Source organism: Mesoplodon bidens, assembly GCF_964165515.1.
Source record: "Mesoplodon bidens genome assembly, chromosome: 5".
Lineage (NCBI taxonomy): Eukaryota > Metazoa > Chordata > Mammalia > Artiodactyla > Ziphiidae > Mesoplodon > Mesoplodon bidens.
In genome coordinates, this window is record NC_138161.1 from 93,461,836 (window position 1) to 93,489,725 (window position 27,890).

The window sequence follows — 27,890 nt, forward strand, 5'->3', positions numbered from 1 at the left end:
TTTAATACCCTCCCATCACTAATTTTATAACTTTGGGGTCATAAAATATTGTAGAATGGCAGTAACTATTAATAGGGTGCTTCCTTCCCATTCCTGGCCTCCTTCATTTTTCTTCCTTTTCTTTCTACTTCCCTTTTTGACAATATACAGTTAACTTTGAGTGTGTACTTTCCTGTATTAAAATAATCTTAAATCTGTATTCATTTTGGGAGGTGTGGTAAAGGCAGTAACTTAAGAAAATGAAGGAGAAAGAAGGCCATGATTTCAACCTATCCATATTTACCAGTCTTGTTAGGTGAAAAGAGCTGGAAAGATCCAGCATTTCTTACATTTTCAATTAAACATTAAGAGTTCAGCTAACAGACTGGCTCTAAGATTTCCCATGAAATCTCTCCAGAGCCATAATCACTGATGAGATTAACTAGAAACTGTAGAAGGGACGCAAAAAGTATAGGATGTATGACATTCATTATGGCTCAAATTCCCAAAAAATGAGGAGTGGTCACACAGATAAAGAATAAAGGGCATCTGAATGAGTAGATTCAGGAATGAGCTGACAGAAAATCTAAGAAAGCATTACTATTCCTATCATAAATTTATATATGAATTTACCAAATATGAATGTTTTCTTGTTTATGTGATTAGTAGAGAAAAACATTATTTTCAATTATACTCTTTAACAAATTAACCTTTACAGAAGTTAAATATTCTTTTTACCTTGTCTACTCCAGCACTTAGGATGAAATTTCCTTTCTTATTCCATTTTAATGCAAATATAGGGCCTTTATGCTGCCCCAAGGTGCTAGCAAGGTTACCTAATATTCAAAAGGAAAAACATTAAAATTACTTTAAACTTTATAACTTAGATCAACAATAACAACAAATAAAAAAAGAAGAAAAAGCTTCATTTACCATCTTTAGTCCATATTCTGGCAAACCCATCATAGGAACCAGTTGCTAGAAGTGTACCTTCACTCTGTCAGAGAAACACATTTCTTTCAATTATATAATCCAGAAAGGGTGTTTAATTTTTATTAAAATATATTATGTTTAAATCCTAAGTACAGCAGATCCGTGACATTCTCTGCTTCAGAATCTTCAGCTTTGTCTATTTGGAAGTGCCATAAAAGGCCTACAAAACACCCTTCATTGCTGTGAAGCTAGTACTTTGGCAGCATTCAGTCAGTGTGCAAGCCTCATACCCAAATCTCAAGAATGGCAGGAACTGCTCTGGAGCAGAATCAACATCACTCTTATGTATGCTAAGGTCTGCTGCATTCTCATAGATGCACATGACTAAAGATGGGGGTGGGGGGGTGGATTGGGAAGGACATCAAAATCATAATCTTATGATGATTTTATAAAAGTAAAAAGCAAAATCTTCCAAAATATTTCATTACTATTAGAAGTTTTTATATGATTCTCCCTCTAAATCTTTTACTGTCTAAACTGTGTATGTGTGTGTGTATATGTATGTTCCAAACAATATTGTTGTTTCAGATGATCAGATTCTTAAGTATCACTAAATGTTTCTTTCTTTTGTTAATTCTTTCCCAATATGAAATCCTTACCAATAAAAATAGCAACACAAGAAAAACAGCCAGAAAAGAGTGTAGGCTGACTTTACAGTTAATGAAGTGAGTACCAACTGTCAGGAACTACTCTACTATGAGAAGAAATCCATACCATTTTCTCTAACCTTATATTCCTCTACTGTGCCTTGAATAATGGTACAACAGAAGGACTTGATAAGATCCAACTTATTCTATGGAAATGCAAGTTACAGAGTTCATTACACAGACTACTGCTGGGATGATTAAACACTACTGGAGAGACAGAATGAAATCCTGCCTTACTCAGTACTTTTTGATGCTTTTTGGTAGGGCACTGAAAACAAGATCACCTTTTTCAGACCTCTCAAGCCATCTAGCTATACAAGTAAGTGACAAACAAATGCTGGTTCTAGGGGTTGTAGATGCAGTTTTGCTAGGATTTGGAAATCCCCTCTAGTTCTATCTCAGGAAGAGGGAGCAATGTCGAAGCCAACAGCAAAAGCTTATTTCTAGACTCTGCACGATGGAAAGTTTCCTTTCAACTAATGGTCCCCAAATGTTTTACATCACGGACCACTAAGGTAGGAAAAGAATACTTTGAAGATCAGGTATCTCACAGGCTTTTGCTTTATTCATGGAAATGAGCCATTAATCAATAGTAACATTTTCCCCTTTTAGCAGAAGATTTAAGTTCACAGTGAATAATAAATCTTTGAAAAGTCCACACTTTTAAAAACTTTAACTTGCAGTTCAGAACCACCAAGCTCAACAAACCATTTGTTAACCATCCTTTTCAGTGTAAAACTATAAATTTCATTAAATCAACATGGTCTCTGAGCCAAACAGCTTAAGAAGGCTGTAACGCCTTTGACCTACGATACAGTAAGGTCCCATATTAAGAAGATAATTCTTAGCTCTGACCCTACAATCAAATAATACTGAAATGTGCTAAACCTCTTTTCATTTTTAGAATTCTCAACTTTATAGGAGGGGAAGGATAAATACATTGCTGGAAATTTAGAACTAAGAACACTAAAAATCCTTACCTATGAAGTCTGGAAAAATTTCATAGAAACTGAGAACTTTAGCTAGTGTAATCATTTTTAAAGATAGATCTCATTTCCTGGAATGAGATTTGGAAGATTCTTTGGAAAGCCCCACAAAAAGTTGTTAAACAGAGGCCAGAGAAGGAAAGGATGTCCACATGCGCAGGAAAGGACAGCTGACCCCTAAAATTCTTGGTAACACTGATATAGTCTAAGAGGCTTCTTAGAATTGGGGGGGGTAGGTGGTGCAGTGGGGGGTTATTAAAAAATGGGTACAAAGTTATAAGGAAGAAAAAAGGCAACATGGAATAAAGGAAAAGGTATAGAAACTTTAAAAATGCTAATTTTCCACAAAGTAATCATGGGAATGGAAACAAACAAAGCTGTTAATCATGTATTTGAAACTGAAAGGGTAAAGCTTTATCAATAATGAAATCAAACTTCCTGGTAAGTCAGAGTAGTCAAAGATGTTGAATCATATATAGAATCAGAGAATTATAAGATTCCTACAGCTAGGATAAAGCTTGTAATCTAGACAAATGGTTCCTAAAAGGCAGCTGGCGATGAAGTTTTCATCAGTTCACAGCAAAATAAGAAAACAAGAATGTTTTTATTATATAGATTTCTCTTATACCCCCAACAAAGGACTTAGTAGTTAAGAACTCAGTATGTGCCTGTTATTGATTTTCATCTATTACTTCATTTACATAGGACCATTACACTTCTACTTTACATGTGATGAAAATGAAGTACAGAGTGACCGACCACCAGTTATACAAAGGTTCTACAGCTAGATAAACTAGGAGCTGGAAGATGAACCTTGGTCTGAGTGCTCAAGGGCCAGTCTTTGTTTTTAATACATTTGGGGGTGGGGACTTCTAGTCTGTGGTTCTTATTGGTGAAATCCAAAAATATCTGAACAAACTGACATGCCCTGCGATTAGTCTGAGGCTCAGAGAGGTTAAGTATATTAGTAACTACATCCATCATGGACAGTACAGTGATACTCACATTCCAATCTAGAGATGTCACATCCTTGTTGCTTGGAACATCTTGCCCTCCTTCTCGTATACAATGTCTAAGTACTAACTGTGTGGAGCCACTAGTGCTATTTTCACTAAGATTCCATATTCTTGCTGTTGAGTCTCCAGACCTATAAAGTATGCAACATATTTTAAATCCTCAACATATTTTAAATCCTCATGATATTCTCAAGTATTCCAGAATCAAGGCAACAAATTTACATTCTATATTAATAAGGCAAATAAAAACTAGACTATCAGGGATGGATTTCCATTTCCAGTGTTTTTCTCAGTCTCCATTTTGGGGGGGGGGGGGCCCAAACACTCCTGAGGTAGTAACTTTTAAGATTAAAACTTCTAAGATTACTTTATGAAGGAATAAAAGTTTACAGAGGCAAAATGACCACAAATAAGCAACAACAAAATCCTGAAAATGTACGTAATGTATTTATAAAAAATGCAATATTTCAGTAAGATACTTTTAGAAATCCATTTTAGTTTCACTTTGAGAAACGTACCCTGATGCCAAGAGATCACTAACGGGGTTCCAGGCACAGATGAAAACTTCAGATTCATGGCCCCGTAACACAACTGCTTTATTAGGAGGGATTTCAACATCCCCATCCACTTCCATCATATCAGTATGATTATCTGCATCATGAGAAATAAATGGAAAATTCCAGTTAGGTAATATTACAACATACTGGAGAAAAAAAAGAATTCTTAACTAGCAAATATCTCCTTCATAATACAGTGTAACTTTTTTTCTTCCACTATGTCAGGTAATGGTGAAAATGACTGCACAGTATTTATCACATGAAAAATAAATTCCTATCTTTAGTTAAGTATGAACATACTTTTTTCAAAAAGAGATGTGCATCTAAGTGTGTGTTCAGAGATGGGGTTTGCAGGGAGCAGGAGTAGAGGAAGACTGTGAAAGGAGGTTATACCCAAACATAGCTAAAATGAGAAAATGTTATGCCAACACTACTCTGAGTTTCTGCCAGTAGGGGTTGCTGGTATCATTCATATAACATCACAGTTGCCTTTATATCTCCATGTCAAAGCTTCATTGTTTTTGTTAATGACTAGTGTTACAGATTATACTTAGAAATGAAATGCAGATATGACATTCACTTAACAATAGAAAAATGGTTTCTAAATATTTTAAAAAGAAAATAAAATTCATGAAAGTAAATCCAGCCTTATGGAGCTTTAGGCATTAAAAATCTGAATTGTGTGATACAAGTTAGGGGAACAAGTTGCAAAAATGAAATAGATAATGTTATTTCAGCTAAAATGAGGCATCCCCATAAGGCAAATATTTCTTCTGCAAAGGAACTTAAAAAAATTCTTCTCTCAGCTCACTTGCTATAGTATGTGCTCCATTCTCCTCCCCATTTGCCGTGTTTTCTCCATTTTTTGCAGATCCTTGTTGGTTTGTTGCAGCTGCGGCAGCTGCAGCAGCTGCTGCTTGTTGCTGTGCAAGTTTATCTCTGTAAGCTTGTTGTCTTGTTTGTACTACATCAGGCATTACGGCATCTATCAGTGACAGAGACTCTATTGGTCGACCATCAAACAAGGTACCATCCTGGATTTGAAAAATTGTGAGAAGAAAAATCAAAGGTAACACATTTAGAGTAATTTGTATTCATAGAAGTCAACAGCAGAAATGGAAATCTTCATTCCAAGAAAAAATACTTTCAGATAATTTTCTGAATGCATGTAAGAAGGAAAGGAATCAGGAGGGAAGAAGGAACCTACAAGATGCACCACAAACAGCTGCTTAAATCCTCCTCACAGAGTTCATATTGTTAAATGCTGCACAGATTAAAGCTGAAATTTTCAAAGAAATAAAAAAGTAGGCGTGTATGATAAAAAAAAAGGCTTATTAATTATATTCCAAAGTTCTGTTAGTCAAAAGCAATATGGAATAGTTCATACAATGATAAGAGATTTGGTGCCACATTTTAGTAATATTCAATACTTCTCTAAAACTAAAAACTTTTAAAATAGCTTCGTTGAACTCAAAAGTTTCTTGTGATTTTATTAAAATATTAAAACAGAAATATACATCAGATATTACGTTATACAAGCATCTCATTTTACTAATGTTGAAATATGAGCACCACAAGGTTAAAGACTTGCAGTTCCACAGCTAGTCAACCGCAGCTGGAATCTGTTAACTGGTGCTATTGAAAGTACAATCAAAAGACCAACACTCCCACCATCGCCTGGTAACTTGTTATAAATGTAGATTCAAACCTACAGAATCAAAATCTCTGAAGGGCTCAGGAATCCCTGTTTTAACAAGCTCTCTGGGGGAGTATTATGCACACTAACATTTGAGAAGTACCGCCATAACTCACAGGCTAATGCTCTTTAATTTTGTCAAGTTGCTATAATTTTCCAAAGCTCCTCTCATTGATATTTGGAAGTTCAAAATGAGTTCTTCAGCAAGCACAAGAAGAGACACAGATACAGAGCAAGTCAGAAATAGGAACAGTGCATATTAGATAGGAATATGCACATGTGAAGCCTGGCTCACTTAAGCTAGTGAACATGCACTATTGATAATCTACAGCAGTGTGATGGGGTGCTCCGAGTTACAAAACACAGCACATCTTTCTGAACTGCCAAATGTAATGGAGTATTTGAGGAGTAGGAGAAAGTACTTAAACTTATAAGTAACTTAAAAATATTAAAACCAATACAGCTACATTGTGGAGTACTATATTAAATCTACAAAAAATTTTTCAGAAAAAATGAGACTTCATCTCTGGCCACTGGTACAAATTGTTTATCATCCTCTGCAATAAAGGATACTGTTGGGAGAGAAGTGCTAAAAGACAATGAGGACACTTTTAATTTAGTATTAGTGGATTTTTCAGTTATAGAGATGAGGAAACGAAAAAATAATCAATTTAACAGACTATATAATTATAGTAATAAACAGCGATGTAGAAACCATGGATGCTTCAGTTTTTAAAATACCTGCATAAGGAAAGGGGGATATGTTAATCTCTGAAATGAAAATAAGCTAAAAAAAAGCTCCACTTATCATAAATCCTGACCACATATGAAAATTTTCAGCTACACCAGGGTTTGCAAACTCTTTCTGTATAAGACTAGAGAGTAAATATTCTGAGCTTTGCAGACCATAAGGTCTCTGTCACAACCGCTCAATGCTGCCACTGTGGCACAAAAGCAGCCAGATACTATGAAAATGAAGAAGCATGGCTGCGTCCCAGGCAAACTTTACAGAAACGAGCAAGACAGGATTAGGCTCATGGGTCATAGTTGGCTGACGCATGAGTTAAACTGCCTATACCATACAGACCTAGGTAATAGTATCAAGAGTTGTCTTTAATTATAAACTTCCTTCCAAAATCAGTTATCACCAAATAACCTGAGAATTTCTAATTTCTCAATCAATTATGCTCTCAGTATGCCACAGCACAATTTTCTTATTTTAAAGAAAATTATTTCTTACTGTATACTTATAAAAACCATGTAAAGAGAAGTAAGATAATGGCTCTTACAGTTGGGAGCCAACATGCCTTGGCTGTATGACCTGACCACCACATTAGGAATAATGCCCTTCAATCTTGTTTACCTGGTGAAGCTGAAGTCAGATAATGAATGAGTAAGCAAGATATCAGATACTGAAGGAAACATTTAGGAGTAAGAATCAGTATTTGAACTAAGTCTTCCTTACCTCATTAATACTAACTTCTGCTTCTACATACTGTAGACCTTTCTGGATGATAGAAATCAATGCAGCAGGCGGGACGAGGGCACCATTTATGTTAGACTGACTGATATGGCTTTCTATACCAAAGGTGAACGCTGAATGAGAAAATCCTGAAAGCAAAAGAAAAGGTATAACAATTTATTCTCCAAGTGGCAACATGCTATGTGACACAAATGAAAGACCTCTACAGTCTTTCAGAATCACATTCCACCCATCTGAAATCCCAGACTGTTAGCTAAGGTCAAATATGTTTTTAAACAAAGTATCAAAATCCAAACAAGTTAACCTTTATGTATTTTCCTTTTCACCTTAATTACATAATGGTGGCACATAATTTTCCTCAACAAATAGTATCAAACTTTAAAACTGGAAAAAGGCCTTTGTAGACCATGTGACTCAACTGCTTCACTCAAGATAATTTAGCCCAAGGTATACTGACATTTAATATTTCTGTAGTATATTTAAATTTCTACATACAAATCATCACACACCTTACAAATTCAGTATTTTGCAGGTTATTTTTAAAAACTATGTAGGAAATTAAAAGCAAACTACTATAAGGAATGAAAACTGAAATTTAATAATGAAAAATAATTTGTATGCTTAAATTTCATTGTATGTATGATTAAGTGTTAAAAAAATGTTACTAATTCTTTGTTACTTAGTAATAACCCATCTAAATGAAAGCTTTAGAAAATGAAGAGTTGACCAGTGAAAATCCAATGTGATTGTCCAACAACAATTCTTTAATTTTAATTTGAAATACTTAAACCAAAACATTCACATAACAAAAATCTCTTTACGTTGGCCTTGATTTTTTTTAACTAAAATCAAGTCCAAATTCAAAAGTAAAATTCTAGTAAACTGATAGACCCAAGGGTGGTTATTTTCTTTACCAACATTATCATCCTCTGCAGAGCTTATCATTAAATAGTAACTGTCATTAATGTATTTTAAATAATTCAATTCTACATCTGTACAGAATGTTAAGAAACTTTCATACTAAATAAAGTAAATGAACATGGGCTTATTTGGGTCTTGGATAAACTAATTTAATCCATATAATGTGTTATCTAGCCTGTATAGCCTAGCTGTTTAGTGCTTAGTCCATGTCTTTTTCCATTTTGTGCTCCCACTCTCAGGCTCCTTGTGGCACTTACGAACAGTCTATATAATAAAATACTGTGGGCTCACTAATAGCATGTGGCTAGGAGAAACTTTAATTGGTTAATAGAGAGCCAAAGTACACCAAGGTTGATTTTCCTTAGGGGTGCTCCTTACCTCTTTGGGACACCTAACCATTCCTGTAAATACCCATAGTGAGAAGTAAAAAGATGTTACCTTTAAGACTTGAATTTTGACTTCTTGATTTCGCCCACAGACAAGATCATTATTAAACGCATGTACAGTCTGCAACTTAACCTGAGCTCACAAGGAAGGCTAAGAAACATACAAATAAAAAATGCACCATTTTGCATTGTCCCTGTCAGGAAACCCAAAACTACTTGAGCGTGAGTAGACTCCAGATCACCAGGATAGGAAGCTGAGAAAAAAGACTGGGAAGGATGGGGTGAAAGGGTGAGAGATACAGCAGTGAAATCCATGAGCAGTGAGGTTGGAGACTCCTGTTCTCAATTTCATATCCCTCCCCAAATAAATTCTGCAGTAGATCATAAATAGAAAAATAAAGCTAAACAGCCAAGTGGCTTAGGGATTTAAAAAGACTTCAAGATAGATGATACCACTTATAGAGGGCCTATACCATGCACACACATATACTTTTATTACTTTATTATCTGAATTAGCAGATGTGAAAACAGTCACATAGGCAATAAGGACTCATTCAGGGACCATGGCCGTCACCACGGCGTTCTCCAGTCCTACTGAACAGTTAGAATATGGTCAAGGATAAAGTTAAGGCAGAGTGAGCTCCTGTTTATTAACAAAAAATAAAAGACTGCATCATTGTTCTTGTTTCATCTCAGGGTATTAGAAAGTGGCATCGGTAGTGCATGAAACATTAAGACACTTTATTAGCAAGTTATTTTGATCTTCATAAGCCTTCTAAATTGTAACAGTGTCTGTGATTTCTATACTCCAACTCCTAAGTACAATGTAAATAATCATTAATTACATTTAACCCTGTTTAATTAGATGGTAGAGTTCAAACTTATGTCAAAGAATATCCTAAGACTTGCAGGTAGAACGATGTCAATTTTGGGCTGGAATGCTGCCTATATCCCAAATTTGTTTTGTGAGATCAGGTGCTCACTGCCATCTCAAGTTATTACGTATGTGCTTAGAATGTTCTCAAATAGCAAGAAAATAACCCTAAAGCAGTCATTAGCACTGTTTTGGCACTTATTGCTAATGTTTACCCTAAAGAAGGTCCATACTTAAATGCTCTGCTTAAATACATGCTGAACTCAACTATAACTTTTTATTTCTAGTTACAGCATTACACAACTGCTTAAAATCATTATGTTCAAAACTACTCTTCTTCTTTCCCTCCCTAAAACTTCTTTTTCCTTAGAAATTTCTCACCTTACTTTGCTATACCTGAAGGTCATCCTAAACTTCCACCTCAGCCCCTGGCATTCCACCATTTTGCCAAATCCTATCAATCCTCCCTCTCTGGTCCCTGTCATCAGCTTTCCTTTTGTGCCAGAATGTGGAATTTAGTCCCCCATCATCCTCTGCCTGGACCACTGCTGTCATAAGTTCCTTTCCTCTCTTCCCCAGTCCAGTACGCTTGCTACACTATAGCCAGACTACTACTTGTAAAACAAAAACTGATCATGCTGGGCTTCCCTGGTGGAGCAGTGGTTAAGAATCCACCTGCCAATGAAGGAGACATGGGTTCGATCCCTGGTCCGGGAAGATCCCAAATGCCACGGAGCAACTAAGCCCGTGTACCACAACTACTGAGCCTGCGCTCTAGAGCCTGCGAGCCACAACTACTGAAGCCCACGTGCCTAGAGCCCATGCTCTGCAACAAGAGAAGCCACCGCAATGAGAAGCCCACGCACCACAAAGAAGAGTAGACCCCGCTCGCCGCAACTAGAGAAAGCCTGCGCGCTGCAACGAAGACCCAATGCAGCCAAAAATAAATAAATAAAATAAATAAATTTTAAAAAACAAAGTATGTTTAAAAACAAACCAAAAAAACGGATCATACCACTCCTTTCCTGAGTACTTTCAATGATCCTTTTGGCCTTCATAATCAAGGCCAAACTCCTAAGTGTGGCACACAGTTACTTTTGTAATCTTGACCCTACCCATCTCCCCAGGCTCATCTCCCCAATTCCACCCTCCCACTCTTCCCAATGCACATTAAATTCAAGTGACTGCCAACTACAAGGTAACACCCAGAATATATTGTGCTATCTCATGCCTTTGGGACTTATGGGTTCCTGTGCTCTTTTCTCCTATGTGAATAGAGGTGAAGTCCTTCCTTCTGCTGCTCCAGGATTGATCATTCTCTTCTATGCTAACCCTGTAACTTGTATATGTATAGCGTCTACGGGTTGTGTGTATGTATATGACTAACAGACTGGGCTGCCTGAGGATGGGGTTTATGTCTAGTAATCTTTCAATTCTGGGAAACTAGATGTCACCTAATTATACTAGCGCTCAAAAAACATTTGTTAAGTCAGAATGCAATTCTACTATAATTTATCTTAGCACATCAGGAAATCTATGCATCCAGAAAAAACATACGACTTAAATCTCCCTTGAGAAACTAAAACCTGAACCAGGGTTATGCCAAAATATATTTATTTGCATTTATCTGTAAATATATACGCAGGCAATACTTTTTCAGGGACAACTTTTGATCTACATGGTAAAAGGCAAAAAGGATCAACTTAAATCTGTGAAATGCTGAAGTCTAGCCTGCTTGCCTAATACAGCATCCCTTCTTTCCAGGGGTAGAAGCAAATCTGATATAAATAATACTCTGTATAAAAGATTTTGTAATCAAATATTCTACACATTCACTAGAGTGATTAAGATTTGGGAGGTAGAAAAGGAATTCCAGAGAGGAGTAAGGCTGAAAACCACAAAGCTCAGTATACAGTACTTCAGTGACATTCAGTGATAAAGACCAGCAGTGGTACGGGGTCTATGTGGAGTTACCCTTGAGACCATGCACTGTTCCCATGTAAGAAATGAGGTCACAAGACAACCATTTTCTACATATTGCTTGTTTCAGGAGTGCTTTCCCTTGGGATGACAGGGATTATATTCTCAAAGGGAAGTCAAGTCCTCTAGAGCCTGTCTACTTTGCAAATTGAGAATACAGGACCATGAAAAGGGGCCCTGAACACGGTTATGGCGTAGGGTGTCTCAACAAGTGGGTGTCTGGGGGGGGGGCGGGGAAATGCAAAGCTTAACTACTATCACAGCACAGTGCCCTGGTCTGGAAGCAAAATCTGATTTATCCAAGGTCCTTTTTAAGCTTCAGGTCAGAAAAGCCCAGAAAGTTATATCCCTGCTTCCATCACCATAATACTCCCTTGCCCCCAAATCTGTTTCCAATTCTGTCCTACAGACCCAGAGCTTTGTTTACTATAAAAAGTTCCCTACTTAAATGCTTAAAGAGGTTTTAGAAAAGGTAAAAAGAAGTAGAGGAAAAAATGCTATAGGGGACCTCATATGTTGAAGAGTTAGACCTAGCACTTTAAAAAAAAAAAAGAAGAAGAAGAAAAAAATTACAATACCAAAACCCAAATACAACTGTTAAAAAGTTTTTATTTCCGGGCTTCCCTGGTGGCGCAGTGGTTGAGAGTCTGCCTGCCGATGCACGGGACACAGGTTCGTGCCCTGCTCCGGGAAGATCCCACATGCCGCGGAGCGACTGGGCCCGTGAGCCATGGCCACTGAGCCTGTGCGTCCGGAGCCTGTGCTCTGCAACGGGAGAGGCCGCAACAGTGAGAGGCCCGCGTACCGCAAAAAAAAAAAAAAAAAAGTTTTTATTTCCTTCTTTCCAGCACAATACACTGGCTATACAGTTTTGTGCCCTTAAAAAATATATATCTATATAACTATGAACATTTGATATGAATTATATTTTGAAATAATTTTATTATCATAATATTCAGCCAATAAATGAACTTAGCTAGTAAATTATTCATCCTATGGCTGGACATTTGGACTTTCCCAATATTCACTACTGAAAAAGACTCTTACCTCAAATATCTAGGTGTATAGGCTTTTGCCATATATATATATATATATATATATATATATATATATATATATATCTATCTTTTTCTCCTTAGGATGGAGTCCCTCAAAAGTAGAAGGGGACATCAGCATTTTAAAGGAAGTTCATGATTGCCAAATTCCTTTTCCAAAAAATTGTACAAATTTATAATGCCATCAGCAATTTATGTTTCCTTATACCCTTGCTACGCTGGCTATTCCTAAAAAAACAAAAAGATTACTATTAAGATTGAACAAGTTCTCTGTTTGGCAACTATTAAAGCACTTTTGTCTTTTAACAAGTATGTCAGTAGGAATGTGTAATAGGAATTTCCTTTATCAGCAAAAAACAGTCAGTCAGCTTACAAAAAGAAGAGAAAAACTGATTTGGAAGTATAAAATTATAGTAATTACCAGCATTTATGACAACTGCTTGCTGTTTGTTGCTAAGGAGTCATGTATAAAACAACTCTGTGTGTCAAATCAATGTTACTGCATATTTTATTTTATTATAAAGCAAAACTATATACCTACTTACACTTTTGTAACTGACCATCTACTCATAAAAACTGAAAGACTCACGGTGGACATACCAGATGCTGAGCTCCCCTCACTCCCATTCTTCACGGCTAGAGGCACATTACTGATAGCCAGTTTAACCTAACTCCATCCAGCCTGCTGTAAAAATCTGTTTATAAATGGCACCAGCAGGGCTTATGTAGGAAGGAATGTTTATCTAGCCCAGTTCTGAGTCAAGAGAAACTACACTGTCGTTTTATTGCTGATATTTTACTGTCCGTTGTCTGGGTTAATACAAAGTCACTAAATGAAAAAGACAAATGAATGGGCTCTTTGGTGTTATAAATCAGAACCTTAATGTTATACATAAACATTCAGATTAGTTTGTGCCCACTATGATCATGTTTAGATTTCCAAATTAAGGGTGTGTTTGATGTGTGATCTTAAAAACAAATATAACATTTTAAGTAAGCATCATGTCAGAAGAAGTGGTGTGGTACAAGGCCTATTTCCTAGGAGACACAATATCCCTTTGAAATGATTAGGAAACAGTGGAGAGAAGTGGGGTGCAGTAGAGACAAGATGATCTTTCATGAAGCAAATGCTTTAAGCCTACATATATCATCACCTTCTCATAAATGGAGACTACATGGCAAAATGAATCTTAGTTCTAAAAACATGAGGATTTTTAAAAATAACAGTACTCAGAATCACAACCTAGAAAATTACTCAGTAACAAGCACATGTTGTTTTTGCATTTTCCAGTTAGTTTTCAATCATAAGATGCAACCGTTTCATAGCATTCAACATTCAAGTTCACCATAAATATGTTACTGAGTTCCTAAACATGTAACAGATGACAGTTAAATCTAGAATCCAGAATTCTCCCCTAAACCAAATACATAATTTAAGCAAAATAAAATTTCATCTTAAACAAAGTAACAAGAAAGACGGGTGCCACAAAGTTCACAAATAATTGCCAGGAACAGTTTCTTTAGGAAAAAAAAAACCTGTGAATAACTACAGGAGAGTCAAGTGATACAAAGGGGGAGCAGATGGGGGGAAGGAAAAGTTAACAGATGCAAACCAGCTTAGCTCTTCTAAAATTAACACTGCATCAGGTTCTGTTATATACAACTATCTATAGTATGTACCACTTAGTACTTATTCTGCATATGGTTGCTAGACAGGAGTTGTTAGGGCAATCAAATTATTAATGGCCTTGGGTGAATGCTAATTAAAGGGAGCATACTGAATCAAATCCATCATTACTTACAGTACTACATGTCAAATACACTCAATTTCCAAGTTATCTCAAAAGAAAAAAAGATTAACAAATTTTATTCCCCAGGAAATATGTATTAAATATGAAAAGTCTAATTCATAATAGTGCAAAATGATGAAGATAACCAAAGTAATATGTTTAGGGTGAACTTTCTAGAGATAAAAAGAAAGACAAAAGTTCCAACGCAGTAAAACCATCCCACAATAAATAAAGTTTCCTCTTAATTAATTTTAATGAATAGGGAAGGATGGCTTATTCCAAAGAGAAGTTTATAAAACATTTGAGGCTATCACACTATAGTCCTTTTCCAACAAGTAACAAATTTTATGAATGAGAAAATGGGGAGCTCTGAGAAGTTATGTATTTGGGGGTGGGGGGTACTTTTAACAGGTAATATTTTCTAGTGCTGATAATATTCGTAATAGAAGATTTAGCACACAGTACAAAGTATTTAAGATTAAAACAATTTAAGTGATTTTATTTCCTCTGTAGATGGATACCACAGTCCAGTCAACATTAAACACTGCAGAGAATATGAGACGCTCTTACTGGAAACATTATTTCTAAATCACACATTTATCAAAAAAGAACAACACTTTCATAAGGTGTTTTTTTTTTTTTTTTTTTTGTCATACATGGGCCTCTCACTGTTGTGTCCTCACCCGTTGCGGAGCACAGGCTCCGGATGCGCAGGCTCAGCGGCCATGGCTCACGGGCCCAGCCGCTCCGCGGCATGTGGGATCTTCCTGGACCGGGACACGAACCCGCGTCCCCTGCATCGGCAGGCGGACTCTCAACCACTGCGCCACCAAGGAAGCCCCTCATAAGGTGTTTTTAGACTTTCTGAGAACTTTTCAGATAATGAGACAAGCAGGAAGGAAATTTTATTTTCCTTTGTGGCAGGTCTTTACAAACAAGCCCTTTGAATGTCTTGGCACAGATACTTTCTTGCTGTAAATACTTTTCTTCCTATCTCCTAATCCGATTCAGCACTCTTTTAGAGGGAAGGTAGCAATATTAAGATTCTACTTTCTTCTGCATTGTTTTAAATCTTTCAAGTGAAATAACTATGGCCTGAAAGTAATTTACATCATTTTTTCTTAGTTATTTAACAACTAATTCTCCGTAAGAGTATGAAATTCTTTTAAGTTACAGTGATAAATAAATACTGAATCCCCAAAACAACCCAGAGAAGGAATTACTGGACTAGGTGATTCCAAAAACTATAATCCACTACAAAAGTGGCCAGTTTTATGTATAATTAGAGATCAGAATCATAAGTGGCAAGTGTTAAGATGGGTTAGATTCCGAGCTCTATCTGAAACCTGTCCTGAGTTGACGGATGTTTCTTAAACTCTTTCCTCTTATCTCTGGAGTTAATTTCAAATGAATGTCTCATGGTAACCTTTATGTCATAAACATGCCTCATCATTCTTGCTAAACCTTGCCTACAAATAAAAATACACCACTTTAGGGGCACCTCCCTCTTTAGGAGATATTCTCACACTCCAAACCTCAATATGTACATTTCAGGCTTTCTACTTTAGCTCATATACTTACTAAATATAATTTTTCTTTCAAGATATTGTGGACAGGGCTTCCCTGGTGGCGCAGTGGTTGAGAATCTGCCTGCTAATTCAGGGGACACAGGTTCGAACCCTGGTCTGGGAAGATCCCACATGCCGCGGAGCAACTAGGCCCGTGTGCCACAACTACTGAGCCTGCGTGTCTGGAGCCTGTGCTCCTCAACAGGAGAGGCCGCGATAGTGAGAGGTCCGCGCACCGCGATGAAGAGTGGCCTCCCCGCTTGCCACAACTAGAGAAAACCCTCGCATAGAAACGAAGACCCAACACAGCAAAAATAAATAAATAAATAAATAAACTCCTACCCCCAACATCTTCTTTAAAAAAAAAAAAAAAAGATATTGTGGACATGCAACACTTTCTTGTCAAGTTCTAACTGTCCTACAACTAACACAGACCAGTGGCTTTCAAACTTAATAGAGCCTAAGAACCACCTGGAGCATGTCAACCCACCAGTGGAGCAAAGTCAAAATGTCATCAGTGCTACCAGGTCCCCTTCCCTCTCCCTGGAACACATCCTCTATCTCTGACCTTCTTACTGCGTCCATCCTTTCTGTGACAGGGCCAGAAAAGGAAACTGGAAGTACTACTATGCTGACTTCTCATTCCGTTCCCCAACAGTCTTCAAAACACAAGCTCCTCTGAAAAGTACCTCCTTCCTTTTCAAATGAGCACCAGATTCACCACATTACGCAGTATAAGATAATGTGTAATTTAATAAGGCAAAGTGGGAAATTTACTCAATTATTCCTATCAGAACCTATACGAAGGCTGCGTACTGCCCACGTTTACAGCAATTATGTTTTAAAAAATCATAAATCGGACATATCTGGCATGAAAGAATACCACTTATGAGCTATTCACACCTAAAATTAGTCTGAAATAGCTGAGTTAAGGAATTTGGAACCTATCAATTTGAGTGGGCTTTTTTCCTCAGTAGTTTATCATTTTGGTTGTTGCAGTTTCAGAGTCTTTCTGAAGCAGAGATATGAGGGGGTAGGGGTGTCATTTCTCCCTCTGTGTGGAGAAAACAAAAAAATTAAAGACTTTTAAGAAACAACTGCCAGAGCAAATATGATGGAAACCACTGCCTAATACAAAGTTCTGAGTGTTGAGAATAACAAACATGTACTTTTCAAATGTGTGTACTATATATTCAAGCTTATAAAGCAAATTTATGTTGTGACCTTGCCTATAAAAAAATTATTTAAAAAGTTATATTTGAATGAGAAAACTTTGTATTAATAGTTCATGCAGGAGAAAACAATTTCAACATAATCAAAGATTTCAAGAACTAGAATTAGATTTAGGGAAAAATGGCACAATCTTCGATTTTGAGTTTTTAAAGTGAGTTTGTAAATAATTAGCAACCATGTACTATTATCAAGTTGTTTTATATTTTAATTTGCTGGAAGACAATGTTATTTTACAATGTAAACCCATAATAAAGTCACTTCTGTATTAAAAAAAATATGTCATCAGTGTAGTCTGATTTTCCCCTATAAAACATAATGTAAACAGGAAGTTACCAATTTTATAAAGGGACTGGTGTTCACATTTTTAGAGATGTGGCTTAACATCATACTTCATCACCAGTACGACTGTAAAGTATAAAGTTTTCTAAAGAATACACAAAGCACAACTAGGAACACAGTTCACAATTACACAGACTTAATAAGATAAATATCAGTCTACCATACAAAGTTTTTTGTAAAAAAAATATTATTCTTGCTTTATGTTTACTGCAATATAAAATACCTTAAAACATGAAATTTAGAAAGATGTCCTCTGAGAACATAAGCAACTTTAAGACTTTTGATAATATTTAATCACTGGATGACACTCTTTCAGAAATTAATCCAGAGTATTATTTTACTGTCCCTTTCACTTGCTGTATTTTCTTATAGTGACATAAAACATCAATCTGTGGGTTTCTGTTTGGAAATAAGATTTGAGCGTTCATTCATATCTCTAACTTCACCTTCTCCTACTTCACCTCAGCGTAGGCTGAACCACAGGATGCTGCTGAGCATTACAACTGCTTCTCATCTCCAGAAACAGTAGCTTCATACAGTTGAACCTAAATAGCTGCCTCTACAACACATCTACAAGCCATTACAATATACTTCCCATGCACTAATGTTTCACACTGTTTTTTGCTTTAGTGTCTAAGGCCTCAAAGCTCTAGCTTAACTGGTGGTCAGATTCAAAGGCAGAAAAACCAGAGTTCGTTTTGACCCAACAAATTCTTTCCAAATGGTCCAAAGTACTATATAACAATATCCAAACATGAGCATACATGTTACATATGTAACAGTCATTAAATCACTACCTTTTCCACTTTATTAATCATTATATCTTATGCAAAATAGTCTATGGATGTCCTCTTTGGATATGCCTTCAATACCAGTATACCAATTGAAAATAAAACAAAACAAAATAAGATCTATTCATTTCAAAGCTTCATAACAAGTTATTCTGCATTCTTGGTTACTTTACTTTCTTCTCCCTTTTTCTGTCCCTGCCACTGTTGGACATAATTTTCTCAGCTGTTCCAAGCCAGAGAGAAGTGATGGTGCTTGGGAATAGAAAACCCCATGCCCAAGAGAAAAGCTCAGAACTGGAGTGCAGCTGGGAACATCTCAACAAGCAGAGAATCTAAGATCTAAGGCCTTGTTTACATTCCCTGCAAAAGAAAGAACAACTAACTAAGCCCTATAAGAAGAATAACTAGAGTTTCAAACCAAAATTGAAGGCTCAACATTCTACTCTATTCCTTCCATCCCCTCTCAAAAGTGACTACCAGGGCTTCCTTGATGGCACAGTGGTTGAGAGTCTGCCTGCCGATGCAGGGGACACGGGTTCGTGCCCCGGCCCGGGAAGATCCCACATGCCGCAGAGTGGCTAGGCCCGTGAGCCATGGCCGCTAAGCCCGCATGTCCGGAGCCTGTGCTCCGCAACAGGAGAGGCCATAACAGTGAGAGGCCCGCGTACCGCAAAAAAAAAAGTGACTACCAAAATTATCTTTTTATACCAAACCATACCTTACTAAACATCTCAATTAACTTTAAACTATAATTTCTAAAATTCCACCTCTCCAGCATTTTTTCAACCACCAAATGATTCAATCTCATGTTAACAACCTAACTTACCACTGCAGTCAATCTTTTCCACCATCCTATATCCCATCCAACCCAAGTTTTTCCCTCTTCTACTTTTACATTTTTTCCCCTAATCTATCCCACATCTTCCCTAGTAGTTTTCCTTCTGTTTTATGACAACACCTCTTAATCTATCTAGAAAACTTGGAGATCACTGACTTAATATTGATTACAAATGACTTTCAATGACTTATATTTACTAATCACCCCCCAATGAAATACATTAGTAAAATTCAGGTCAAAGACACATTTAATCAATTGGGATGACATTTATGAAAGCATTACAAAAAAGTATGGCTAATTTACCTTTTGAAATGCTAACTGCAATTAGGACCAGTAACATTAAGCTGAGGATTCTGAATATACATTATCAAATTGATCGTATCTGAGAATTTGTATGTTCCTACCAACCGTGTGCAATAATCTCACTTCATTACAAATTATAAAAATGGTCTTTGAACAGTGAAAGCCAAACCACTTGTTACAAATATTTGCCTGAGATGATTCCAACATATTTGAAAGAGTCAGAGAGTTAAACCATGCAGTAACACATAGCTTTAAAATGGCAGTCCAGACATTAAGGAAACATACAAAGTTCAACAGTTTGGACTGGTACAAATTTCAAATGCATAAAAAGTTATTTTGAGAATATTAAAATAATTTGAGGCCTATTTACTTTATGAAAGTACTCACCTGACTCTTGCAAGTATCTATATACCAAGAAGTTGACCTCATCACTGCTTATACTCATCTTTATTCCCACTTAAACCATGAGGTCACAACACAGGATATAACCCTAAAAATAAAACAAAGTTAATTAAGTATTTTCTCAATAAAATATTTTAAACAAAATGTAAACAATGTTGTAAAAACCATTTTATTTTATTAAATAATGTAAAATGAAGGTTAGATATTGCCTATTAATAAACCCTAACAAATAAAGTTACTTCCAATAATTAGTAATAGATTATACAACCAAAATACGGCTGAGTCTCTTTTTCTGCAACATATTGGCAAAAATGATTCAAAATTTACAAAAGGGCCTTTGGCATCATATTTTAATGATTATATCAAATAGCATAAAAAAGTCGTTCCTTTTTTCTCCTTAACTGTAAAAGAACAGTATATTTTAAGAATCAGAATATTATTTAGGAAAAGACTGATTTTAGACTACTGGATGAGGGATGAGCCACCCATGCTGGTTTTGTCTACGTAATTCAGTAGAATTTGAAGTCTTTAACTTCTCAACATCTAATCTGCAATGTTCAAGTTTAAAAAAGCTCTAGGAATGTATAAGGCAGAGAGGTTAGAGTTAGAGTACAGTTCTGAAAACTCAAATGATATTCTCAGAAGGAGGGAAAGAAGGAAACGGAGACATAACTTAAATATGTCCTAATTATATTTATCCGTTCTCATGTCACAGAAAGTATTTAAAGCAAAGGTCAGCAAACTTTTCCTGTTCAGAGCCCAACAGTAGACCTAAAGGATAGATGGGAGGAGACTGAGAACATGAATATTTGGGGAGGAAGGCAAGGAACAGAAGCAATCCAGTGAGCAGCAACAGTCGGTGGAAGGGCTGGGGAAAGAAAAAGAAAGAAAACATGAAGTAAGGCTCGAGAGGGGCCTTGAAACCATCACTTAAGAGAAAATTAATGCCCTAAAAGGTTTTAAGCAGGGAGGGGGAATGACCACATTTACGTTTTAAAAAGATCATCCAGCATTCTAATACGTAGAAGAGACTAGAAGGAAAGGTAGCCAAGTTAGGAGGGTGCTGGAGTAACCTAGGAGAAGACTAAAAACCTGGACTGTGGCATTAGAGCTGAAGAGAAATACTAGGATTCCAAAGATATTTAGGAAGCAGACTCAAGGGTGATTGACTGGACACAGAGTTCAGGAAAAGGGAAGAATCTTTTAGGACATCTGGATGAGTAGTACTTCATTTACTGAGATGAGAAACCATGGAGGAAAAGTAATGACCACCTTCATGTGAAGAAAAAAGCACCTCACCCCCGCCCCGATTTAACTCAAATACTACAATTAGTCACCTGAATGTGACACACATATACATCACACTTAACAGAATGATAAAGGTAAATGCTCCTATGATAATTGTGGCTCAAGACTCCTTGTCTAGATGTCCCTGTGGCACAGCAGATGATTTGTGCTCTGGAGGATATCTTGCTCAATTCTATCCTGACCCACAGTAATGTGTAATAATGTGCTTGGCACATGTAGTAGGTACTCAACAGTCAATTTTGAAAGCCTGTTGACTGAATGATTTAAAAAATAAAACCACACCACCCATATTATCATTATAAGAAATTAAATCACAACTTGACCAATCATAGGTATCTGTCTGCCAGGGGAACAATGAGTCACTGCTTGATGAAGAGGATTTCACAAAATGAGACTGGTTAGGTGGAATTCTAGTAAAAGACTGGTAACGAAAACAGAGTAAGTATTCTTTTTCTCTAATATATCATTCAGTCCAATATTCAAATAATGAATAATGGCGCTGAAGTACCTATGTAAAAATTTTCAACAATGCCTGGTTCCAATAAGCAAAGGTCCCAAAATGTTCCAACTTAAAGCAGTGATCATGGGTGTTTCTGCATCACCTAATATATTCCAGGGCAAAGAAAAACACAAGTCAAAATGATATAGATTATTATCTATAAAAATTCCCATAATAAATACATATTATTGGTGGTATATTTTTTAAAGTCAACAAGAAACACTAAACATGAAGAACAGGAAAGTTCTTATCTGTTCAAATTGCTATGAATGGGTTTATTACATTGATCATGGTACCAGGTTAGTTTCTGTAACCAAAAATTACAGAACCAAATTTTTTTTAAAGGGAAAAGGGTAAATTGTTCAAGGGTTATTCTAGCTCTAGTCCTACTTCAGCTAGCTCTTATATTCCTGGAGAGAAAGAACATTATTGTTTTCCCTTATACCAAGTATATCCCTAGGATGGACAGCACTGTGCTAAGAGCTAGGAATAGATGAGACGAAATAAAGTTGTCCCAAGCCTTGCAGAATTGACAGTTTTTCAGTGAAGAGAAACATACAAACAAATGTGTCCTTGAAAAGAAAAAAAAAAAAAACCCAGCAAAGTCAATGCAATCCTGCATTAAAAGTTTCAGTCACAGTAGCAATAAAATTACATAGACTCTGTAAAGACCTGAGTTTATCCACTTTCAAAGACATTTAATTCTAGAATATGCTTTCGTATGAAACTGGTCTATTGAAATTCTAACATCAAAAGGTCACCTGAAAAGAACAGGAAATTAGACAACATTTCAGAAACTAACACAACCCTGTAAAAAGCAATTATACTCCACTGAACAAATAAACAAACATTAAGACATTCCCTGCTTGAAAACTTCAGTATTCACTTTCAAAACACCTTAAAAACCTGTATGCCAGAGAACAAAATTAGAGAAAATGCCACCACTTTCATTAATGGACTCACTATAGCTTTGCAGAGCTGGTCCATTTTGATTTGTTTGTTTATACATCTATAATATGATGTAGCCTTCATCTGCCTCAGGTGAAGACCAGATACTCATACCAGCTATCACCGATTTTCAAGGTGCACATAAAAACCTTAGCACTGTACTTCCTCCATCGTGGTATCTTTCAGAACAACTACCCTTAAACAAGGTCACAAAACAACAGTGAGACACTCATCCAATCTTTACCCTATACCAAAGAGGTCCAGGCCTCAATGTCACGCCTGGTAGAGGTTACTATGTGTAAAATAAGTCCTGCCCTCAAGGAGCTGATGGACTCTTAAACAAGATATCCAAAATAAACCAACACGTCCTAAAATCACACAGCATTTTATTTGTATATTCTGCTGGATCATACCTATTCATCCTTAAATAGTAAATGACTGAGTTCTAAAAAAAAAAAAATTTAAATACCTTTGTACTTTCCTAAGTCTCAGAAACAGCTTGTAAAATCGTAAAAGCTTTTATTCAAAACTTCCATCAGTTACAGGCAATCAATTACTTAATTCAAAACCCACAGCTATATTAAAGTAGCCAGAAGTAAAACCAAAAATTACAATCTTAACCAATATTTAGCCAAGTGTTTATATTTAAAAGCACGCTTAATATTTTAAATGTTTAGTATGAAATATTTTACTTCAAGACTTTATAGACAACAATCTAGCAAATATTACAAAAACAGGACTGCTGATGCAATTCAGATATGATTCCTTCAACTGAATATGTATGGCATTTTCAGCACCACAAAACTGAGTTCAGCATTCACAAACTGGATAATAACTGCTCCAAATATTAACCATCTCCTCATTTGTTCTTCTATATATCTAGCACTGTATTTCTGCCTTTGGCCTCAAATAGGACACATACCATATTCTTTTCTGATACCATTTCTGGAGCATACCAGGGCCCAACTATGATCCTAAATCACATTATTTTAAATTTACAAGATTGAAAAAACAGTAAAACTTATGGACAGAGAGAAAAAAAAACAATAAAGATATTCTTAAATCTCCTGCTTACAACACACTATTTAGAGGTCTGAAAACCCTTTGCATTATCCAAAATCAAATGTACGATCAAAATTTCTTTATCTTACAAAAATAATTTAGTCCAAAAAGTATAGTGGTGGCATAGTATCCCATAACAGACACATTAGTTTCACTTTTGCTTTGTTCAACATTTAGATGATTCTAAATTTTCATTATTCTAAGACTCATAGAAGAATATTTATGCCTAAAGTTGTTTTTTTCTTCCATTTCTTCTTGGTAGGTGTGCATTTATGAACAGTCCTCAAGATCAGGAAAAGTCCCTACAAGTAAATTACTGGACAAAGGGTATAGCTAAATAGCTATTGTGATTCTTAATGAATACCAATAAATTAGATCCACTCAAAAGACAACCAATTCAGGACCCCTCAAGCTGAAACATTAGGAAAATGTTCAACTTAACCAATAATAAACAACAACAGCAACAACAAAAACATGTTGGCCATAACATCAGCAAACATTTAAAAATAATACTCAATATTATCAAGATTGGTGACAAAAGAGAAACTGTATCTTTAAATACAGTATCTACAACTACTGGCCATAGCTGTTTAATAGTTGAAAAAAAGAGCAACAATATTAAAAGCTGTTAAAAGAACTCTGATGTTAAAATAACAGTTGTTTGAATATTGACAAATAATTATCAAACAATGTAACCCTGGACATGTTGGGATACCCTTCCTAATAAACATTAATGACCCACAGGGGCCCAAGGTGATTGATATGTTGGGAGTCCATCTAGCAGAAAGAATGACTCAGGCTTCTCTGGAACTCAGCAGCTGAGACACGGGGTGACCATAATTAGCAAGATGAAGAAAACTGTGGCTTGCCTCTTGTAGCATTCACTGACACTATCTGCGAAAGACAGTACTACTTTACCACTACTGCCTTCCATTTGGAGACCTATTCCATTCTCAGCCCTGTGGTTTAAATGGGATGGACCTCCTGGTCCAAAGGAAGGCATTTATTTGCTTAAGCCAACCAGCAAATCATATCTTTGGTTTAGGGCTGACATTCCTCCTCCACAGACTCACACCATACCCCACGTGTCCCAACTCAATCACTCCCAGTAAGTGAAACATTAGAAGACGTGTGCTGGTTTCTATGAAAGTCAACCTACTCCTTTCACAGGAGTGGGCAGGCAACAAGGGCACTCTGTGAAGCCTGGGATGAATGTGCATCACTGAGGTTAGAACAGAGTTATCAGAGAGAAACAGAAGGAGGGCAGAGCAGAGACAAGAGAAACTGTGTCCTTGATGACATTAAATATCTGTTGTGCAACTGGATCAAATACTATCTGAAGTTAATTTACCACAGTATTTTGAAGAAGTGAAAAATGAATTTTATTGTATAATCCAGTGAAGATTTGTCAGTTGCAACTTAAAGAGAGCAGACAACCCAAGAAATGTTTTAAAACAAGAAGGTGACTAAAGTCAGTGATAGACTATATTTGGAGAGATAAGGAGTGGAGAGGGGGGTGGAATCCAAAAATTCCCAGCTGTTTCCAGACTAGAAAGTGGAGAGACTTACCTATAGAAATGGGCTGCCTAGAGAGCACAGGCCTCTGGGGAGTCACAGTTTATATGTGTTAAACTAGAGGTAAAAGAGGACACCCCAGCAGAAATGCTCCAGAGTATAATATTACAATTCACTGCTCATGGAAAGCGGTACCTCTGGTTCTGTTCCCTTCATACAGGAAGGTCAAACTTCCAGTTACTTATATTACTTTGGGGTGACAAACCAACCCAAACAAATGCTGACTAGATACATTTGTGAGGATGGGGCAATGACAAGTGAAAAGTAAACACTACAATGGTGATGAATTAACAAAGCCTATGGGGGGAAAATGCACTAAAGCACTACTTTTCTGACAGATTTATTTTATTCACTCGTTTAAAACTGGATGAGCACTTCCAATGTGTAAGGCACTATGACAGGTGCTAGAGACATGGCTACCCAATGCCAGGACCAGATCTTGCTGGGAAGATAGAGAACAATTAACTCCAACTTAGATAAGAAAAAATACAGAAAATTATGAAAGCATACACCCTGAGGCTGGGGGTGCAGACAGGTGAAGGATGTAAAATGTGGGTGGCTTACAGGTTTCTGTAATAGGCACAGTGTTGGAAGAACTAATTTTCCTTTTAATTCAAAATGTCTGGAGCACACCAAGTTGCCTTTGCTCCCATCTGTTTGTACACTGCTTCTCATTAATTTGGTAAGGAAAATGAAACAGGAGACTATTTGCATTTATTGAGTAGCTGCTACATGCTATGTATGGGGCTAGCTCACACACATATTATATAATTTCCTCTTCAGTATTATCTTCCTCATTTTAACGCAAGAGCACCGACACATGAGAATTACATGTTTATACACAGATCTGGGCATTCAGAAATGATACTCAAATACTATACTGACTCTCTTCAGAGAAGGAAAAAAAAAACGTATGGAATGTATAATGTAAAAGAATGTAATAACTATAAAAAGAATCAAAATTCTTAGCACTAGGAGGTCCTAGGAAGTTGCTAATTCCAAGCCATGACATATGTTGCCAAGGATAAATGTACAGCACAGGTTATCACTACACAGCTTACATGCACCTTGATATGACTGGCAGTCCTAAATGGTCAGCCACCACTACAGTCACAAACAAACTGCTTATAATACCCTGCTAAATAACAGCTTCTAAACTCACAAAGAATCATGTATCAGAATTTGTTGGATATAAATTCTCAATCTGCCTGTGAAGTAAAGTTACAGTTCATCCACTGCCGTGCTATCTCAATGGGTCATCATAGGAAATTGTCAAATTGTCTTGTTAAAACCAGGACACACTGCAAAAATACCAAACTAGGACAACTAACAACAACAAAACAAAGTGTATGGAAGGGAAATGAAATAGAGTGAGGAAAGAAATTAAATCAATTTATCCATTAGCTAAGTCACTGGTGGTTATTACCATCTCACGTCTGAACTGTACCCCTCTAGAATTCATACGTTGAAGGCCAACCTCCAGTATCTTAGAACGTGACTTTATTTGGAGATGGGGTCTTTTAAGAGGTGATTATGTTAAAATGAAGCCATTAGGGTAAACTTTTAATAATGTGAATATAACTCAACGTGACTGGTGTCCTTTTAAGAGGAGGAAGAGACATGAGGAATGCATGTGCACCGAGGAAAGGCCCCGTGCGGAGGCAAGGAGAAGGCGGCCGCCTGCAAGTCAAGGAGAGGCTTCAGGAGACACCAAACCTGCCGGCACCTTGATCTTGGACGCCCACCTTCCAGAACTGTGAGGAAATAAAATTCTGTTGTTTTATAAGCCACCCAGTCTGGGGTATTGTTATGGTAGCCCTAGTAAACTGATACATACCCATCATCACAAATTCTGTAAAACTCTGATTATTCATTGGAGAACTTTAAAACTACCAATGTTAAGTTCACGATTGCTAGGCTCTGCCTTTCTGAAAATTTGCCTGTCTTTAGGAACCTATCCTGTCCTGTAATTGTCAAAGACGACGACATTAACAGGATGCATTAACACTTCATAATCCTCTTCCCCACAGTACCCGCTTGTCTCCTCCACTCCCCATGCAACACTCTCATGAACAGCACCAAAAAAATGCATTATGCTTAATGTCCCACTACATTAAAAACAGTAATTAAAATCCTACTAATGTTAGGTAATAACACTTTTGTGTACATAACATATGGTACAATGAAGGAAGGTGTATTCTGAGACTTAGTTCTGAAGTCTTTGGCAATATAGCTTAAAATGTGTATAAAGTACATTCTGAACTTTTGCAATGTTAAATTTAAAAAGATTTCACAAAATTATATTAGACTAAATGAAATCATGTTTACAAAACTTACTTTTGTAAATTATAAAATGCAACAAATCAGGATTTAGAAACACATAATCTCAAGAAAAAAACATTAAGCTCTAATTGAAATATGTATTTCAGCATATTTTAATACTACCCAAATTTAAAACAAAATATAAAACCCAGTACAATAAAACCAAATTATTTGACTGATTTCTTAAAGCATTAATGACAACAGCAGCAGACATACATTTTATAGAGCATTAGCCCTGGACTACAACCATGGTTTATTTGTCAGACATTTTAAGGATGTCTTTTCATGGATGTCTGTAACATTAAGCCCAAAGAGAAGCACAGTAGTGCATTTCCTTAA

At 36.4% G+C, this 27,890-nt stretch overlaps 1 protein-coding gene across 4 annotated transcripts in view; it reads right to left on the reverse strand.

Annotated features, from left to right (window-relative positions):
• TBL1XR1 (TBL1X/Y related 1) overlaps positions 1–27,890 on the reverse strand; it is a 179,150-nt gene that overhangs the window by 25,050 nt on the left and 126,210 nt on the right. For all 4 annotated transcript variants that reach the window (XM_081235653.1, XM_081235654.1, XM_081235655.1 and 1 more), the window contains 7 exons: positions 19,823–19,925; positions 7,340–7,485; positions 4,990–5,212; positions 4,140–4,272; positions 3,611–3,752; positions 913–976; positions 718–815 (listed from right to left, as the gene is read on the reverse strand). In XM_081235653.1, the coding sequence (XP_081091779.1) occupies positions 718–815; positions 913–976; positions 3,611–3,752; positions 4,140–4,272; positions 4,990–5,212; positions 7,340–7,485; positions 19,823–19,880 (864 nt within the window). In that variant the 5' untranslated portion in view covers positions 19,881–19,925. The remainder of the gene's footprint in view (positions 1–717; positions 816–912; positions 977–3,610; positions 3,753–4,139; positions 4,273–4,989; positions 5,213–7,339; positions 7,486–19,822; positions 19,926–27,890) is intronic.